This window comes from Aulonocara stuartgranti (assembly GCF_965226115.1).
Source record: "Aulonocara stuartgranti genome assembly, chromosome: 20".
NCBI classification, from domain to species: Eukaryota; Metazoa; Chordata; class Actinopteri; order Cichliformes; family Cichlidae; genus Aulonocara; species Aulonocara stuartgranti.
The window spans coordinates 35,737,360-35,756,089 of record NC_138956.1 but is presented as its reverse complement, the minus strand read 5'-3'; the positions used below and the strand labels follow the sequence as shown (position 1 = coordinate 35,756,089).

Here is an 18,730-nt window from a genome sequence, read left to right as displayed (position 1 = left end):
AAATGGCCTTAGCTCCTCGGCATGAATACTTAGACAAAAACCGACCTCTTGGTATTTTAAAACTAACTCTGTTAAAATAAAACCTCATAATTTCTTATTTCATGAATTTGATTATAATTGGTTTATTGGTCATATAGTCAATTAAAAATTATGACCACTGAATTAAAAAATACTGGCAGCACTATCCTACATCACCTTGTTCTCAGCTTATCACATTCACAAGATTTTCAGAAGACTTGACCTCTGACCCTGATGTTCGAACTCATCTGAGATTTTTCAGTTTGAAAGTCCTACGTCGCTTTGCTCTTGAGGATGCTGGTTAACAATGAATGACTGCTTGGTCATCAAGTCTGCAGCTGTCTGTGTTTGTGTCCACAGTATACTACAATCAAAGACTAATACTCTCACCAGCTGAGCTCTGCAGGCTTTGTATTACACGTCTGTATAAGACCTAACTTACGTACATTTAAAACCTTTGATTTGAAAAGTTTCTTCATAATTTCTCATCGTGGGCTCCTGCATTCTCAAAGCTTTAGCTTTCACACACTCAGTAGTATCACAATACAATTTAAAAATGTTTTATTTAAACAGGGGGAAAAATCCACAGAGATTAGAAAATCTCTTTTGCAAGGATGCCCTTATCTTATTCTTATCTCATTAGTCCTTACCTCTGTTTTTTCCTTCTTGTCTTTCTTGTCCTTCTTCCCGTCTCCTCCTCCCGAGCTTTTCTTCTCCACCCACAGTTCAGATTTCTCCACCAATGTCCTGAGGCGATCCAGATCTGCCTTAATCAGCTTGTAGTTCTCCACATCCTGAGCGGAGATCAGCAACTGGACCTGCAGTCACAACTTGGAGGATTAACATGAATATTCTGCAATATTTTTCATGTTCTGAGTTCCCACAGAGGACTGTAGCAGAAAGCCTGGGTTAGCAAAGAAAGCACCGTTATGTTTGAGGTTTTATTAAACTAGCTAACGCAAAGAAAGCCTGGATATACTGAACTTACTTCGCACTACACCCCTCAGGGCCACAGATCTCCAGGAAGATTTGAAAAATTCAGTGAATACAAAAAAATAGACCATTTGAAGGTAATTATGAGGAGTTTAATGAAGAATTGCTGGTCTTATCTAGTGTTGTGTACACTGATTCTCATGACTGTACTTCTGCTTTTTATTACATTCCCTTCTGAATGACAGTAAAGCATTTTAAGGGGTCAGCATTTTGTTTAAGAGATACTGGATTTGTTGTGTGCTTATTTATGTAGATTTTGCATGTCTGTGTGCACCTGTTTAAAAGTATGTAACATTTCCTGTCGCTGGCTGAAGTGTCTGAAAAGCAGCTGCAGGGCTGCAGACACCAGAGGAGCGTAGTCATGCATTGTGAGGTGGATCAACACCCGCAGGAACATGCGACCACCTTCATCGTCCACCTCCAGGATACTGTTCCCTTTTCTGCGCACAAACACACAAAGTACTTAAGATGTGTGTATGTTGTATTAATAAAACCTGTGCATGAATGCATGTCCAGCGATACATACCCAACTCCAAACATGGCCTCTGCCTGCTCTCCAATGAACTGCAGGTTGATGGTGGCTGAGTAGGGACAAAAAGGCAGATGTTAATAAACAACAGAACTGAAATTAATTATTCATGGTTTCACACCAAGTTGCTCATACGGTTCACTCTAAATGTTACCCATTACTGTGCAAAAGTCTTGAGCCAACCCTCATTTCTTGATGCTCTGCTAGGAAGATGGACAACATGTGCAAGCATAGATAGAAATACAAACAGTATGGATCATTCTAATAAGCTTGAAAGTCAATATTTAATATGACTAGATTTATTCTTCAACACAACCTGAACTCACAAATTCCTTTAATTATTCTTTAGCAATAATTTCCAGTTTTCTTGAACAGTCCAAACCTCCTCTTTGGATTGGTTAGCTTGTTCTGTTCTCTTTCATGATCCCACACTGCTTCACATTGTGGAAATCTTTCAATCTAAGTTCTGTTTATCTGGACGCTGAATGAACAATGGGCTGTGAGTCATTAATATGCAAATTGTCTTGACCATTGATCAAAGACCACTGATTGATGGTCATGAGTACCAGAGAGTTGGGGAATGGCTGCAATCACAGCATTGTAAGATGGTGAAAGATGTCCCCTTTAGTCCCCTCCTCGATTCAGAGATGCTTTCCCATTTATGTGAAAAGTGTCCTTTCAGTGGTGCTAGTTTCAGTCATGTGCAAATGTACTGTTTATAAGGTTGGAAACCTGCAGTCAGCTGAGACTAAAGGAAATCACCTGGATGAGTAACGAAACGTTTCACCCACTGAAAACGCTACGTCCAGATGAACACAAACCTTTTGGGATTTACTTACCTGGATGAGCATGCATCAAGACATTCCAATCTAAGTCGTGCACCAACTATTAAGAAATAGGGTTAAAGACTTTTGCGCAGTAATTTGTGTTATAATAATAAAATGACATGTCAACTGGTGAAGAAATGTGGCATGTGCTCTCTGTAGGTTCTTCTTTGCCTCTAATATGAGCTTATCTATGCACTACCTGTCATGTCCATGTTAACCGGCACATCTGAGGCATAGGGAGACAAGTAACACAAGCACCTTAAGAAAAACTGCAGGGTGGATATTCAGGTAGACAACACGCAAAAGTTTTTCTAAAATCCGTGTAAATTTATCCCATCTCATTAAAGTTTTGTTAAATATTCAATTATTAGATTTATCATATTTTAATGGGACCTGTCATACCTCTTTCATATACACATTTTTATTTCTGGATCCTAGCAGAACAACCTCACAGTTTATGTCATTACCTGGACCCAGCATTTTGAGTTTCTTGTGTTCTAGTAATATTTTGGATTATGTTTTATGTTCAGGTTCATTTATAGTCTTAGTTGTGAGTTTCTTTTATTCCGTGTTTAGATTCTCGATTATTAGATTCCCTCTTGTGTCTTTGGCCTCTGTGTCTCTCGCGGTGCGTCTGTGTGTATATATGTTGTGAGCCCTCGCGTCTTGTTTCCTTCCTTGTGTTCCACTCTGTGTTTCTCCAGCCCCTCGTGTCTCCTCTCTGTCCCCCCCGCTCGTCTGCCTTTCCTTGACTCCTCTGTCAAACACGTCTCAGTCTTGTGTTTCTCCATTTACTGTTTTACTGTGAAGGTCTCGTGTTTCCATGTTCGGTGTGTCCTGTTTTGCTTCCCCTGTGGCGTCATGTTAATTTGTGTCAGCTGCGTTCCCTGAGTGTTCTCACTTTCCTCGTTATCTTTCTGTGTATATCAGCGTCTCCCTCGTACCAAGCTGTGTGTTCTGATCCTAATTTAGTTTTCTCTGTTGACTTGTTTCAGCAAAAAAGCTGGATTTTGTGTTAAAGTCCTGTCTAAGAGTCTGCGTCTGGGTCCAATCCTGCCTGCCACACACAGTTCATGACAGTTTAAAACTAATAAAAATCTATATTTATCTTATAGTTGGCCTTGGTGCAGCCCTGGCTGTACTACTATTAAGCAAACAAATATTTTGAGGAAGGAAAAAAGGAAAAACTGCAGCTTATGACTCACAGTGAACAGTAGTGCAAGTAATGACCTCATTACTTGAAGAGTTGTCCATGAAAAAATCCACCATTATAACAGTATATGGATTTCAGAAAATAAGGAAAAGCATAACAGGTCCCAGATTATTTGAATTGTGTTTTTAGGTATTTAGATATATATTGGAAACTAATTCTTCCCTCAGGGAAGTGCTACAGGTCCATCAGCACAAAGACTGACAAACTCAAGAATAATTTATTCCCAAAAACCATAACCACGCTGAACTCACACATGCACTGAAAACACAGGTCCACCCACCAATCCAAGCACTTCCCTCCATAAACAGAACACACATCATCACTGTGCAATACCTAATTTACGTGCAATAAACTACACTGTAAATATATTTCACTATTTGTATTCCTGACTTGCATATTTGTACATTGTATATTTTTTAATACTGTTCAAATGTATATAGTGCTGCAGAACTGTGCACTTTACCCCCTTTCTTGTCTTTTCCCACATGTATGCACATGCATGCATATAGAAGCAGAAGACAACTTTTTATATATAGTTTATGTATGTTAGAGTTAAAATGAATTGAATGAGTTTATTTCCACCAGCTGTGTTTCTACCTGCATGCTCCATATTAGTGGTAGCGTCAGCGTCAGCCATGGGATAAACGTCCACAAACTCCTTCTTAAATACAGACAGGAGGAAGGAGAGGCGATAGTCCAGACGGACATTCAGGATGAACTGATGAAAAGAAAAGTGGAATTCAATTACAATAACATAATTTTACATATAGGGTTTGAATGTCATTCTTATAACTTTTCTTACAAACTAAAGGCATTTTGTGAGCAGGCCCTTTTGCTAAACACTGGTTGGGCAATGTTGTCTAATCGATATCTAATAAATTTCCTTTTAAATATTGTACCGCATTGGATGGCTGTACCTAAAAACAAAAAAGTGGCCACTGAGTGTAAAATGTGTTAAAATTATTGTATATTACCTGTAATATCTCCAGTATCTTCAGCTTAGTATCCATCACTGTCAGGTCCATGTTGTCGAGACTATCTTTACTGGCTCTTTGTCCTTCAAGCACAAGCGCTGGCCCCATTCCTGCCCCTCTGGAAACTGCACCTCCGAATATGGACTGTTTCCTGTTGAGGACCATGGTCGACATCATCTGACCCATCCCGTGTATAGAGCGCTTCACGTTCTTGCCTTAACAGAGAGAAGAAAAAAAGCATGTCAGTGTAATTAACCCGACAATATTCGAAATAAAGTCAATAACAGTTATACATGGGCACAAAAAGACCTCTTAGAACGAGTCCAAGAATGTTGTTGCTGGACGATCCAGCAATATAACCAGACATAAACAAGTAGAAAACAGCACAAAATGAAAGGTGAAAATAACTGAAAAGAATCAATAAACAATAAAGACAAATGAAAAAATGCTTGAAACAGAGAATGAGCTGAACTTGATAAACAAATCAGCCATGTTTGGTTAAAAAAAACTGGAAATACAGATCAAATGACCAGAATATACAAATGCAGATGAGAGAGAGAGAGAGAGCAAAAAAGATTTACTGCAATTCCCATAAATTCATAAATAAAAAGAAAAGACATTTTCTTCATAAGGGAAGGAACAATTGAGCTTTAGCGAGCTTTAACATTATAATAGATGAATAAGTTATCAAGGTATCAAAGATAAATGTTTGTTTTTGTTTGTTCCATTTGACTTTTAATGGACTTTCATTGGACTAAATAGAACAAGCGCATTCAGAGATCGGTGCGAACTTGACCTTGAACTGATTTTCACAACAATTAGAGTTTGGGCTCTTGTTAGTATCTACTATCACACAAAATCTGAAGATGATATCTTAAAATTGTGGAATCTAAACTGCTCAAACAGGCATACAAAGAAACAGGGCCCATTACATTCTCCTAGTTCTTTTAAATAGAACTAATAAAAATAAGTAAGTAATTGAAGATAAAAACTAAAGTTAAACTTGGCAGGAAACCTGATGTTGTTAAACAAGTTGTTGTTAAACAATTGAATGTCTTAGCTTGTTATGGTATTTTAAGTCACCTGATGCATCATCATTGAATACGAGACCAGCGTGTCCTGGATTGAGTCTGCAGTCAATGATGCCCAGCAGGGTCCTTGTGAGTCTGAGCAACTCAAAAAAACTGTAGAAGCCAAAGTAGATCAAATGTCTGGCCAAACTCACCACCTGAAGGAAGAAGGGAAATGGAAGCAGTAATAACAGACAGTAGTAGTAGAACTTTTTAGTGAAGTTGTAAGACTAGGGAGTAGAACCAGACCTCATATGTGAGCTTGTTTTTCTCCTCGTCATGGAATGGCATGTCATCATTAAGGACGTTGTTAAGATACTCTTCCATGAAGGCCATAGTACTGGAAAACCGGTTCTTCTTGTTGTCCCTGCTGTCGTCCATGTTAGAGTCATAACTAATGATGAAAAAAGAGAAACACCACAATCTTTGTAATAATGTTTTGAGGAAAAAGATCTGTTGTGAAAAAAGCAAGGCCCCAGAATACTTACCGGAACGTAAGATGAAAAGTATTACATTGAATTGAAGGACCTATGCAGATTCAATCTCATGACAGTGTTGGAAAAGTGTCAGGAAAGTCTTTATGACAATACTCAACTTTAAATAAGTGGTTCATGATCCTGTCTAAAATATGTGTAGCCAAGAAAGAGGCACATATGTGGTATCCCTCTTTGTGTTGCACCTGCGGATTCCCTCTCACTTACTGTCAGGACGTTCCACAATCTTTTTGACCATTTGTGCCACGTAGTAAACCAGCTATTACTACTGGACACATTACCTGTACTGGGATAAAGATGACTGTCAAGACTTTTGGAGTTCTTCAATGAACCCACGAGACCATTTAGAAGACGCTTATAAAGAGTGTCCCCTCCTAGGTGTATTTCATTGAATTGGTGGTAAAGACTGACTTGTTTCTTCAGATAACAAATAAGAGGATCGTTTTCACCTTTTCTGAAAGCAAGGAATTTGTGACATTAGCATGTCAATACGCTGCAATGTGAAGGAGCCTACTCTTGTGTGGTGTGTCACCTCAACAATGGAATGAAAGCTGGCTTTTGGATACACTACAAATTGTCAGGTAGGAACTCTGGAACTGATGACCAAGACCATGGTTTACGCAAATTCTCAACCAAATGTTAAGAGGCGTGCTTCCTTGGGGGTGCAAACAGACACAACGCCTGAACAGGGACTTGAACCCTGGACCCTCAGATTAAAAGTCTGATGCTCTACCGACTGAGCTATCCAGGCTCTGCCAGTTTCTTCAACGGTGACGCTAAAGCCTGAGCACAAGGGCTTCAAAAAGGTCAGTTTCAAATGGCGTCACAACTACTCTACTCAACACCTTTCAAAAGTGAAGTAGCATAATCATTATCAACCTTTCTGAAAACAAAGGGTCACAAAGGTTTCAAAGTAGGAGATGAAGCATCGCCAAATACGTATCCAAACAAACCTCCTTCCAAGCCAAAGACTAGAAAATATGGTGAAACGTATGTTTCCTTTGGCTTCACCTGAACAAGTGCCAAGGTAGGTCTCTGCAATAGAATCAGTTTTCCTTATGCAGGGAGTACGCTCACGGAGAAACAGTATCCCACATTTTTAATTTTTAAAACACTTCTTGTAATAACTAACTACTCCTGACATTTTGGAGATGTTAGCTATTCATACAGTAAAGTTACAGCGGAATACAAATAGTATCAGGCTGACCCTACATAACTTGTTCCCCTGGTTCAAATCACAGACAAACAGTATGCCACAGTTGTTAATGCTTTTAAACCCATTTTGCATAGAGAGGCATTTTTGAAAAATGTAATAGCAATGTTGAATATTATTAAACAGGAAAAACAACAACATACCTCATACCGTGTACATTATAACATAATAGACCCATTTCTGTAATATACTCACATATCTATATTATTGCTAATATATATTGTAATATATCTATATCACTAAAGCACTTCTGGATGGATGCAAACTGCATTGCGTTGCCCTGTACCTGTGCATGTGCAATGACAATAAAGTTGAATTCTATTCTAATTCTATTCAATTCTAACTGCACATAAAATAAGTACATCTTGACGCCTCTGCCTTTCCAAATGGAGAGACAGTAACTACGTGTGTGTATGCAAGCGTAAGTGTAAAAACTGAGGATAGTAAGATTAACAGTATTTTGTCATTGTAAAAATTCATCTCATGTAAACAATAACGTGGCCACAGCGTGACGTGAAAAAAGGCACATACCTTTGACGTTGCGTGACGAACTCTGTATTCCTCGTCCACACGTAAACGCAAAAACTGAGTTTTAAAAAATCTCTGTTTTCGGTGATGTGAAACGCCGTTTACGTGTGAACAAAAGCCCCAAATGCATAGAAACAGCTGTGTTTTTAAAAATACCTGTGTAGGTGTGGACGTAGCGTAAAAGAGTTAGTAGTTTATTTTAGTAATTTACCAGTAATTTGTTGCAGTTCACTTTTATTCGTTTAATTGTTTGAGGTGTGAATAAACCGCAATGGAGTTTGAAAACAAAATATGGGTGTGTGTGGTTGGAGGACATGTTTGTGCGGGTGGGGGTGGGGGGGGTGCTGCTTTATGTTTAAACCGCATGTTATAAAAACTATAATTTCCTTAACAGCATTTTGTATTTTTGTTCCCTTCCTCTTTTTGAGTCAGAGTGAATCAAAGCACAAAGCTGCCACAAGACAGCCCTATCACAACTTCTCCAGAAACATATTACTGCTTTACTAAAATCGTCTTACTCTTTGATGGTGATGGAGGTTGGAATCTCAGTCCAGAGCCGGGCGAATTTGACAGGAGTCACCAGTTCCTGAGGGTCTCGGTCTACGTGAGCATGGAGCATGAGGCGGCAGAAGGATGCCCGGAGGTCAAAGGGAAGAGTCTCATCCATCATGCACAGGAAGATCAGCTCCACATCCAGCTGTTTGGAGATCTCATCTATTGCAAGATACTGACGGTCCAAACACATACGGGCAAACAGCTTCAGCTGATACCTAAGGAAGTCCACAGAGGCAGGCTCTATCAGCTTTGCTTCTTTTTATCGTATTCTTGGATCACTTTACAAAAGTCTGTTGGATTTTTATGAGATTTGAAGTGAATTGCTGTTTTTGTTTGGCTGTACCTATAGTAAGTGAGGACGTTCTCATCATGAGCATTTCCTTGTCTTGCCTCCTGAGCCAGCTGTCTGATGCTTTTCTCCTGTTTCTCATTAGCTTTGTCTGTCCACATCAGCCACACCTGCAGGAAGAGTAGAACAGACATTTTCGTAATACCATCCATCTAAAAAGTAAGAACATGACTGCAGCAAAGACCAAAATAATTTGGTCATCATTAATTGTTTAGTCTTCTTCAAATGTAATGAACCTTTCACCGAGACATGAAAGTGAGTGATTTGTTTAGATATGAGATGTTTGCCCATTACACTATTTTCTAGAAATACTACTACCTAGTCACATGTGGTTTTGCTATCAGACAGTAAGTATATTGTATTCAGTCCACAATGTGGAAAAAATAAATAAATTTTGTAATTGTTGTAACTTTTGGTGTGGACTTTTTTAACCAATCAGTATTCTAGATATACACAACAGCCTACTGAAGTTTTGAAAATCAAAGTTTTCTGTGTCTTGGGAAACAGGATTTTGAATTGGTTCAATGTATTGTGGTAATGACCACAAAAGATGGACAAAGTTTCCATTTCTGATACATAAAGCCATTCCAGAAGTGCCCTGCATTATTTCTCATAACCAGTAGGCAGTGACTATGGTTCTAGTTGCAAAAACACGTCCCACTATACATAAGTCTAAAGAAAAAATGTTCACTTGGTCTACGACCTTAGTAATTAGTGTTATTCTCTTCTTTTGGATTTTATATTTGTCACTAGTTTCTGCTCTTACTGAATTACTAAATGAAATTGACTTTGAAAATGATGGTCCCCTTTAATTTAATAAAGGATGATAAAGCAGCTTTACCACATAATGAGTGTGTCCTATATAAACACCAAAATGGTTGCAGTGAAAACACTCAGCTTGTGACTTCACTAACAAATGGGTGGCGCAAACAAGACTACATCCGTCTTTTATATCTATGGTAACGATTTACAAATATACAGACAAACATACCTCATCCTCATCTCCAAAGTCATCCATTGCCATGTAGTCTCCTTGAACACCACCAGAGGGCGCCTCCTTTGGAACACGACGCCTGGAACACGTAGTAAAGTAGATCACGGTAAACAATTAGACTAAAAGTTATAGTTCTCTCTCTCTCTCTCTCTAGATATAGATATATGTGTGTATATATAGACATGTAGATAGATAGATATGTAAAGACCAATTACACACACTCTTTAATTTTACTCTTTGTTTGTTGGTGGGGTGCAAACTGAAAAAGCTCATTCTCCCAAAGTAAACTAAGTTTTACTGCAGTGCCCACAGGGTAAGGTAAAGTGAGATGGGTAAAGCGATCTTTATTCCCTCCCGCCTCACTCTGTCTTAATGAGGATGTCCTGGTTTTTGGGGTCCAGGACACATTTACAGATGAGCTCCTGTGTGACGGGGATGGCCACGTTGTTGGACACACACAGGTCTGACAGGTAGTCCAAAAACCTGCAAAGTCCAGGAAACACCAAGTCAAGTAGTAAAACAGAATATAACAGAATAGCACTTTATTACCACTTTCAAAAGTAAAAGCTATAACTTTGGACTATATCACTGCTTGGATTTGCCCAAAAAATGCAAACATCCTTATCAAAGGCAGACTGCAGGAATTTGAGGATTTTGACTTCTGCAGGAGATAAGCAATAGAAAATGTTGCCACCGTCCTTATTAGAAAGTCAGAAACCACTGCTGCCTTGGTGTTAGCAATTTTAATCGCTTCACGCAGCTTGTGTCTTTGGATTGAAGATTCAAAATCCTGGAGTCTAATCTGCACTTGGCATGTACTTGTTACTGTCTCCGTGCGTACCTGGGTTCTCGGTTCTTGCGGACCAGACTGACAAAAGTCTCCACCTCGGTCTTGGTGATGTGTTTCTCCAGCAGTTTGCGGTTATTGTGCAGCAGGGCAGTGATGGTGTCCTCAGCCAGGATGTCGTACCCAATCTGACTCTGCATCACACCGAACTGCTTCGCTATATACTCCTGGAGAGGGGTGAATTTTGAGTCTTTGTGATCACTGTTATCTTCAGCTGTTCTACCATTAAGAGCTTTATCAGGCATCAAAGTTGTGTCATTTTTAGCATTTAGTAGCTGGTTTGTCATTCTGCTTTCACAAAATGATTGAAAATAAGAGCTTTTGGCTTAACAAAGAAAACACCGGGACAGCTCCAAACTCGTAAAAGTCTCAACTTTATAAAGCTTATAAAGATTTGAAACAATAAAAACTAGTATGAATGTCATCGTCCCCTCACCTGGTTCTTGCGGTAGTCATCCTGAGAGTGCCGGAGGACTCTGTAGCTGAGTCTGAGCATGTACTGGTAGGGAGCATTCTTCTGGTCGGCCAGCTCCTCCAGGCACAGCAGAGGACCTTCCCCTCCTGGCCGGTCCTTAAAGGGGGCCTTCAGGATGCCGAAGATCTGATCAAAACACACAAGCACACACTTTCAGACAGCTGGAAGTCCTTTAGGACATGGTGTTTGTATTATCTGATGTTGCACTCAGAAGGAGTCAGAGGACACTGGTTCAAGAGTTGGCACAGGTTCCAAACCAGCCCTTGTACTATTTTACTGGAAAAGGTGTGTGAGTATTTTTAGGATCAGACCTGTTTGAGGATGTTCTGTTCTCTCATGAGCTTTTGTCTCTCTCGGTTAGGTTTGGTCATCATTACATCCAGGACAGGCTGCCCGCTGTTAATGACGTCAGCCACAAAGAAAACCACATCTTCCAGCAGCTTGATGGCATACCTGACCAACAGAAACACCAGAAAGCATTAACTCCTCCTGAGTGCCAACAAAGAAAGTAAACTTTCTTTTCAACGTGGCTCATTACTTGCGGTCGTTCTGACTGATGAAGCCCTGGCTGAACTGGTCCACCACAGTGCTCAGCATGGCGCTGGCATCATTGGCAAAGTCCAGATCTCTGATTTCCATCACAGGAACGGAAACAATAGCGAACGCTTCTTTGTCCTCTTTTGTGGGACATGTCCCCAACTGCAAAAGAACTTAAATTAATATTAAACAGACACTTCAAAGAGTAACTTCATCTTATTTCTGGTAAAAAAAAAATCATGTTTTTGTGCATTTTTAAATTGATGGTTTGGATGAATGGTTAATTATTCTTGACTGTTGGTTTTGAGGCAATGGCTATTAGCTTAATAATGATTAAAAATAATTGATCATGTAGACTATTAACCAGGAAACAAGAGAAAATGTCTGTTCCAACTGGTTGAACAAACTTCTTTTGTTTTGTTTGGCCACCATCTTAAAAGTCCCAAATATTCCTTTGTCAGATTTGAGAACACCAAACAATCAAGTATTTGGAGTTACTACATCATACAAATGTTTTTGTAATTGTAGTTCCTTAAATTAAATTAAATGGAAGACTAAATCAGCTAAGCACCTTTTAGCAGGAAACCTGATCAAAACTAAGACCTCACCATGAGCCTGATAGGTCGCTCCTCATCGATATCGATGGGGACGTTGGTGCTCTGGATCCAGGTGTTCGTGCAAAGATGCCTCAGGCGCACGTATGAGTTTCTAAAACATACACAGCCCTCGGTTTTAATCCCTTCAACTTCGTTCTGAAGTCTGTGGGCTCCTCGTTAAAGAAAACTAATGTCTGTCATACAAATGCAGCTTAAGAATCATTGTCAACTATTGTCTTATATATTATTTATTCAATATATGTAGGTCAGTTTCACAAATGTTTTTAAAATTCATTTTTAATAGTTTCCCTGTAAAAACAAATAATCTGAAATGAGAGTTCCCCATAAAAATATAACAGTTATTGGATATTTTTAGGGAAAAGTTAATGAGAACACAATAAGATATAAAGAAACAGCAGCATATAACAGCAATATAACGACAAAAACACTTTATCAGATGATTTAAAAGATTTGTTTTGTTTTTTAAACGTTGAAAAGACGAGGACATAAATCTTAAATCTTGTTTTTAATTTTCCCTTTTTTCTGTGAGGTACAGTGAAATCATTCTCTTTTTCAGACAAACAGTCATTGTGTATTTAGTTGAAGTGCAAAACAGATTCATTAAAATGACATTCAGTCAATTACGATTTCAAACTATTTCAAAATGTTATGACCTACATAATTAAAATGGTTTCCCAAAGCCAGACACACAACCAGTACACTCTTCAATTTCTTACCATCTGAAGGAAAAGTGGACCTCGCTCCCATAATGTCCCTGTCCTCTAAAGTCTTTTACTGTGAAACATCTGCAGGAAGTTAAAGGACTCGTGTGTTCCTACCGTGGTACGAAGGAGTCGGTTTTCTGCAGCGTAGTCGGGTCGAGCTCGAACAGCGAGGCGATGTCGCTCCCATGAGGCACCGCGACCAGCTTGTACTTGATCCTCTCTCCGTGGGACCGCTTGTTGCTACGGCTACCGTCCATCTACAGAAAGGTCAGAGGTCATGTATAGGATGTAAAGGGGTTAGATTACTGATCAGCGTGGACTTCATTCAGAAGAGGCTGTTTCTGGCTGCATCGATCTTTGATGGACTTGAAAAACACATCAAAATGAGGCAAAAGTGTTGAGGCACTTCCTGGAAACAATATATCATTTTTCCAGAAAATTTTGAAATGAAAATGTCTTTGCCTTAAATACCTGAATGTAAATGTCATCAGAGAAAAGTCAGACACAAAGTGTCCCGTCTCCTGCAGAGTGTAGTTATAGCCCTTTCAAAATAAAACCTGGACACCCGCTGTGACTTACCGATGCCTTATATCTTATGTGTCATGGAAGAGACTCACCGAGGAAGACAGCTCCACATTCTCTCCTTTATAACCCGGGTTCTCCTACAACAACGACAACAACAACAACACAAATAAGAGGTCTTCAACAATGAATTTATTGGATAGCAGCTCTTTCCTTTCCTTCCAACAATTCATTACTTATATATTATTTATAGATAAATAATTATCAGTTAGCATCTACATCTATGAAACTGCATCTGTTGTAGCAAAACCACAGCCATAGCGTGGTGTTTGGTATTTGCTTTAACGGTCAAACTTCATTCATGGACTGCTTCTTTAGTCCACCAGCTTGATCTCATAGTTACCTCAGCAGCCAGGTAGTTTCCAGTGGCCAGGTGTTTGAAACGGTAGAGACTGTTCCAATGTCCCGCCCCTCCGCGGCATGGATCATGATGGACAACCTGTCAAACCAATCAGCACATAAAGAAAAAGTTTAACACAAGTGGAAGTTTAGAGAATTTGTGTACTTGTGTGTGTTTGTTTGTGTACCTCAACCTCCCACAGGGCGTTGGAGCTGGTCGCTGATGTTGCTGACTGCCTCAGCGTGGTTCGGAGGAAAACGTGGAGTTTGCTCTTGTATTCATCGCAGGTCAGAAACTTTTCCTGCTCAGCGTGAAACAAGCGCACCACGTCGCCCTGACAGAGACAGGAAGATCTTAAAGGAGGACTGAAGGACAATTTGGGTTCGTCTGCGAGTCTCCTGAGCCTCTCCGGGCATTTATCGTTTATCTCTGAAACAATGTTGGTGACAAACAGCGCTCCTGCTGGCTCTTTGACTTACTGACACTAACTGTGACTCTTGGGGTGAATTTCAGCATAAAACATGCAGTCACAGAACTTTACTATGCAAAGAGTTTAAAAAGATCCCAGGAGACGGCCTGGAGCTGCAAATATTCCAACAAATAAATAAAAAGTAACAATGAAACTAAAAGTAGGAAAAGGCGAAGGTGAAGACCTCCACAAAGGAACGGTAAAAAACAGGGAAAAGACTTTAAATTACTGAAGTTATTGTTCAGATGTTGTTTTAATGTCTAATTTGAATATATGCATGTGAAAATTTTAAATCTATCTGTGGCACTAAACACGACTTCCTTTTAAAACACTAACTAATGTCTGTATTTCTAGCGCACTTATACTGTGTGCAGTGCTGCTTCACTCACTCCTTTGAGGACTTCCTCTCTGTGATCGTTGAACATCATGAACAGGTTGATCTTCCAGCTGGTGTTGCAGTTCACAGAGTTCACCTGCAGAGGGCGCAAACATGCTCTCGTTAGGGTGTGGGGAGCGCAGTAGAGGCAGTGTGCATTTGGATAATCTCGTATAAACACGATCAAATCAAAACATTTGTGTTTCTTTATGTTTATTTTAACGTTTTGTGCTTTGAATCTCTTTCTAGGCTAATACTTGTGTTATTTCTTGCCTCATATAATCACATTTATTCTCTTTTCAGATTTGTTTTCACATTATTAAAATATCTATTTTGTCATGTTGCATTATATTTATTTAGCTATATGAAATTCTACCTATTTGTGCTACATTACAGGTTTATTGTGATTATTTTTACAAACTGTAACTATGGAATTTCCAGATTTTAGGATAAAACAGATCTTATCATTTTGTTTCTTTGTAGTCATTTGTGAGTCACTTTACAGTGAAATTCATTAGACTAACAGAAACCCACGGGCCACTTGAGGTACTAAACAGTCAGCAGTTTCCCCACGTGAAAAATATTTCTATATATCCAAAGAACACGCTGCTTTTCTTTCTTTTTATTGATTTTAAACTGTTTGTTTTAAGAAATCATTAACTTTAACGTGTTAATAATTTTCCAGAAGCCTCAGTCTTATCATTTAAATAAATAACTGCAGACTCTGCTCACAGTAACAATTATATCACAGCATCCAGCAGCGACGCCATGTTTAATGAGCAATAATTAAAGATAACTGAGCTTTGAGGTCTCAGTTAGAAAAGTGCTGTATAAGAATCAGTCCATTTACTATTTGTGTGTGGTGCGTAAAATGAGTAAAGTGCAAGTCATGTATTTTCCCGTCATCATGGGAAATGACACATAGTGAATATCCGGAATGTGAGAGAATAACCTGCATGTCATCTCTAAAACAAGAGGGCGCCAATTTCAGGGAAATGAGAAATGCTGAATATTTCTCTCAGTTTTCTGATCATCACTTTCTCTCACCTCTTTGCATCCCGGATGGTCGGTCAGTTCGTAGTTTGAAGCGTGCAGCGGCTGACCAGCGTTCACCGGGTTCAGGATCACTTTATCTCCCACCACCACCTGCAGCAGAGAGCAGACTGAATAATCTGCAACTATGGATCTATTGTATATATTTTGATGCTCTGATGGTGGCACTAAAAACGAAAGGTCAGGCTGTTGCCATGAGCGCAGATTTTCCTGTAATGTGCAACAGTGTTTCACAGATGTGTGGCGTAATGTGCATTTACATTGTCTCCGTTGGCACGCAGCTTCCAAAACGGCTGGATGAAGTGCCAGGAGCCTTCGTTTCCCGTCCCGTCCAGAGTGACTCGCATGGCGTTCTTCTCCAGCAGAGCCGGCAGCCGTTTGTTCACCGTCAGGTATTTATTACTCTTCATGTGGAGCAGCTGCAGACACATGTACATCATTGCACCGTATGTCACGTAGACAGCATTTAAAATATGTCACTAGGGCATTATATAACCAAATGCCACTAAAATAGTCCCCAATATAGTGAGCAGCTGTTTTAGGGAAGAACAGAGCCTATGTTGTTTTTTTGTTTTTGTTCTTATTTTGCTCTCGATTACACCTGAAAGGTTTTTAAAAGCTTTCTGGGGTGTTTGTGACTCAGCAACTGTTCTGGAAACAAGATCTTTACTTTGTCTTTTTTTTTTTTAACATACTGTGAAAAAGTGAACACAAATCAAAAAAACCTCACAGATTTTTTGCTGCTCTGGTATTTAAAAGAGACACTACTGTACATTTGATTACACTTGAAGGAAAACACTGACTTCTTCACTTCTTCATTAGGATTAGATCAGTGTAACTAAAATTACTTTTATGTTTAAGAAAGAGTTTTGTACATTTTTTGTTTTGTTTGTTTGTAGTTCACTAACACCGAGTTAGTCATCAACCTAGAAACTCACTGCACTCGTGGTGTCACAGACTGCAGATCTGAAGACAAATAAACAACAGAAATGATTGGAGTGAATTTTTGCTTCTGTGTTGTTTAGTTAATAAACTTAATAGACACACTTTTAATTTTTCATTTCATGGCTGAATGTTTTTAAACCTGTGAAAAAGTATCTTCACTAATCTTTTGCTCTTCAGGTTAGTGACACAGTCATACGTTCTACACCTTAAACACAAACACACACACACACATTGGGTGTGGTATCGTCTGACTGAATCTTATTCAGATTGTTCTGTGGGAAATGTGTGTGTGTGTGTGTGTGTGTGTGTGTGTGTGTGTGTGTGTGTGTGTGTGTGTGTGTGTGTGTGTGTGTGAGAGAGAGAGAGAGCGAGGGAGAGAGTAATGACAAGAGGTCTTCAACCTTGAAAGGAAGTTAATATTGACACTAACAGATAACAGCATGTACATACTCACTAAAGCAGTGCTGCTGTGTGTGTGTGTGTGTGTGTGTGTGTGTGTGTGTGTGTCTGTGTGTAAATGATCATACAAACACCAGCAGGGTCGATTACAGCTATAAAAAGGGGAGCGGAGGCGTGTGAATCACCTGGTTATCATGGCAACTGATGTCGCCCTGCTAGCAAAGAGTAGCGGTCACAGTGCAGACACTGGTTGGCTTCAGAGCAGGAAGTCCTGATAGACAATGCAACTCTGCAGGCGTGTTCTTATATGCAGACGTGTTCAGACGTGTAGCCTGTGAGTGCTGTCTAACGTCACCACAGTGAGATTTAAAAACACATCTGCATTGACCTGGAACTTTGATTCTTTTGAACTTTTAAATGTGCAGTAAGTTGGATTTTGGCCTCTGCTGGGTGGTGGGAAAAAAATTGTTATAGATAATGTGTTAAGATTTCTTTAAACTGCAGCTGCTGCACACAAAGGACAATAACATTACATTACAGACACACCATCTGTTAAATTGTTTGTTATGTGCTTATTTTTATTGTAATTCTTTCCCTACAAGGGATGAAAAAACCTTTATTACAAAATATGCGTGAAAATGAATTTCAAGCATGGATACTGGCAAATGTCTTTTATTTTATTAGTATCAATATTCAGCCGATGTGGTGCGTTTAGCTAAACTGAAAAGGGATAAAAACACCGAACGGGAAAAAAAATAGCATAACACATTAACTCAATCAGACCAACTGATAGACAAAGTAGCAAAAGAGTTTTTAGCAATGTGTTAAATAAAATTTAAATTCATGACTGGGCATGACATCAGAGATGTTCTGGGAGGGAAGCAAACTGTTGGCTAACTTAGAAGCTACCACTGAAAGTTTTTGCTATAACAATCTTTTGATGGTGTTCAGTCATTGGCTAAAATCTCACTTTTCCATTTTTCCAGTGTCAGTTAAATGTCACTTCTCTCTCACCAACCATCTGAAATTGAAGAAAACAACAGTATGACCTACTAACAGGGGGCTCTTAGGAGCGCCGTGAAAACGAGGTCATGCACGCTTCCTGTTAACAATACTGCGAGTGGGCACGGGCCCTTATGGCAGCATTATTACTTTCAACAAAGAGTTTATGTGGCTGGTTGGTTACCGGTCTTTATGACAAAAAGGGCAAATCTATCTGACATTCTGTCATGTGCTCACTCAAAATAAGAAAAATAAAAAGTTCAGATATTCTTCTGGATCAAGGGATTTATATCATGCATGTTGCAAAGGGAATTTTCAGCATTGGTGAATCCATTTTTTAAAAATCATGGTTGGGCCTACCTAATGAAGGGAAACCTAAGATTCGCTCTCTTTGATTGAGCCATTAGGGCTTCTTTCAAGTTACAAGAACTCGTACAATAACTAAAACATTTTCCAGCTTTTGTTATTTCCACTGCACTTCAACCTAAAGTTCCATAAAGCTGAGGCAAGTTGACACATCAAGACTGCTTTTTGAGTCATATCTAAATACAAGAGCATAAAATGAGAGGATTGACGTGCAAAAAAGAAAGCTTGCAGTTGTTTCTACATTTTTGTGCCCATATCAGT

General features: G+C 39.2%; 1 protein-coding gene across 1 annotated transcript in view; it reads right to left on the bottom strand.

The window, feature by feature from the left end:
• Window positions 1-18,730, bottom strand: part of itpr3 (inositol 1,4,5-trisphosphate receptor, type 3) — a 68,016-nt gene that overhangs the window by 25,258 nt on the left and 24,028 nt on the right. The window contains exons 6-28 of the mRNA XM_082518610.1: window positions 16,018-16,176; window positions 15,752-15,850; window positions 14,718-14,801; window positions 14,047-14,193; window positions 13,863-13,958; window positions 13,555-13,599; window positions 13,052-13,194; window positions 12,225-12,324; window positions 11,618-11,778; window positions 11,391-11,532; window positions 11,041-11,205; window positions 10,599-10,771; window positions 10,121-10,240; window positions 9,755-9,836; window positions 8,758-8,873; window positions 8,378-8,629; window positions 5,874-6,018; window positions 5,638-5,782; window positions 4,555-4,769; window positions 4,178-4,298; window positions 1,538-1,592; window positions 1,286-1,451; window positions 669-836 (exon numbers count right to left, since the gene is read on the bottom strand). Of these exons, the coding sequence (XP_082374736.1) occupies window positions 669-836; window positions 1,286-1,451; window positions 1,538-1,592; window positions 4,178-4,298; window positions 4,555-4,769; window positions 5,638-5,782; window positions 5,874-6,018; window positions 8,378-8,629; window positions 8,758-8,873; window positions 9,755-9,836; window positions 10,121-10,240; window positions 10,599-10,771; window positions 11,041-11,205; window positions 11,391-11,532; window positions 11,618-11,778; window positions 12,225-12,324; window positions 13,052-13,194; window positions 13,555-13,599; window positions 13,863-13,958; window positions 14,047-14,193; window positions 14,718-14,801; window positions 15,752-15,850; window positions 16,018-16,176 (3,099 nt within the window). The remainder of the gene's footprint in view (window positions 1-668; window positions 837-1,285; window positions 1,452-1,537; window positions 1,593-4,177; window positions 4,299-4,554; window positions 4,770-5,637; window positions 5,783-5,873; window positions 6,019-8,377; window positions 8,630-8,757; window positions 8,874-9,754; window positions 9,837-10,120; window positions 10,241-10,598; window positions 10,772-11,040; window positions 11,206-11,390; window positions 11,533-11,617; window positions 11,779-12,224; window positions 12,325-13,051; window positions 13,195-13,554; window positions 13,600-13,862; window positions 13,959-14,046; window positions 14,194-14,717; window positions 14,802-15,751; window positions 15,851-16,017; window positions 16,177-18,730) is intronic.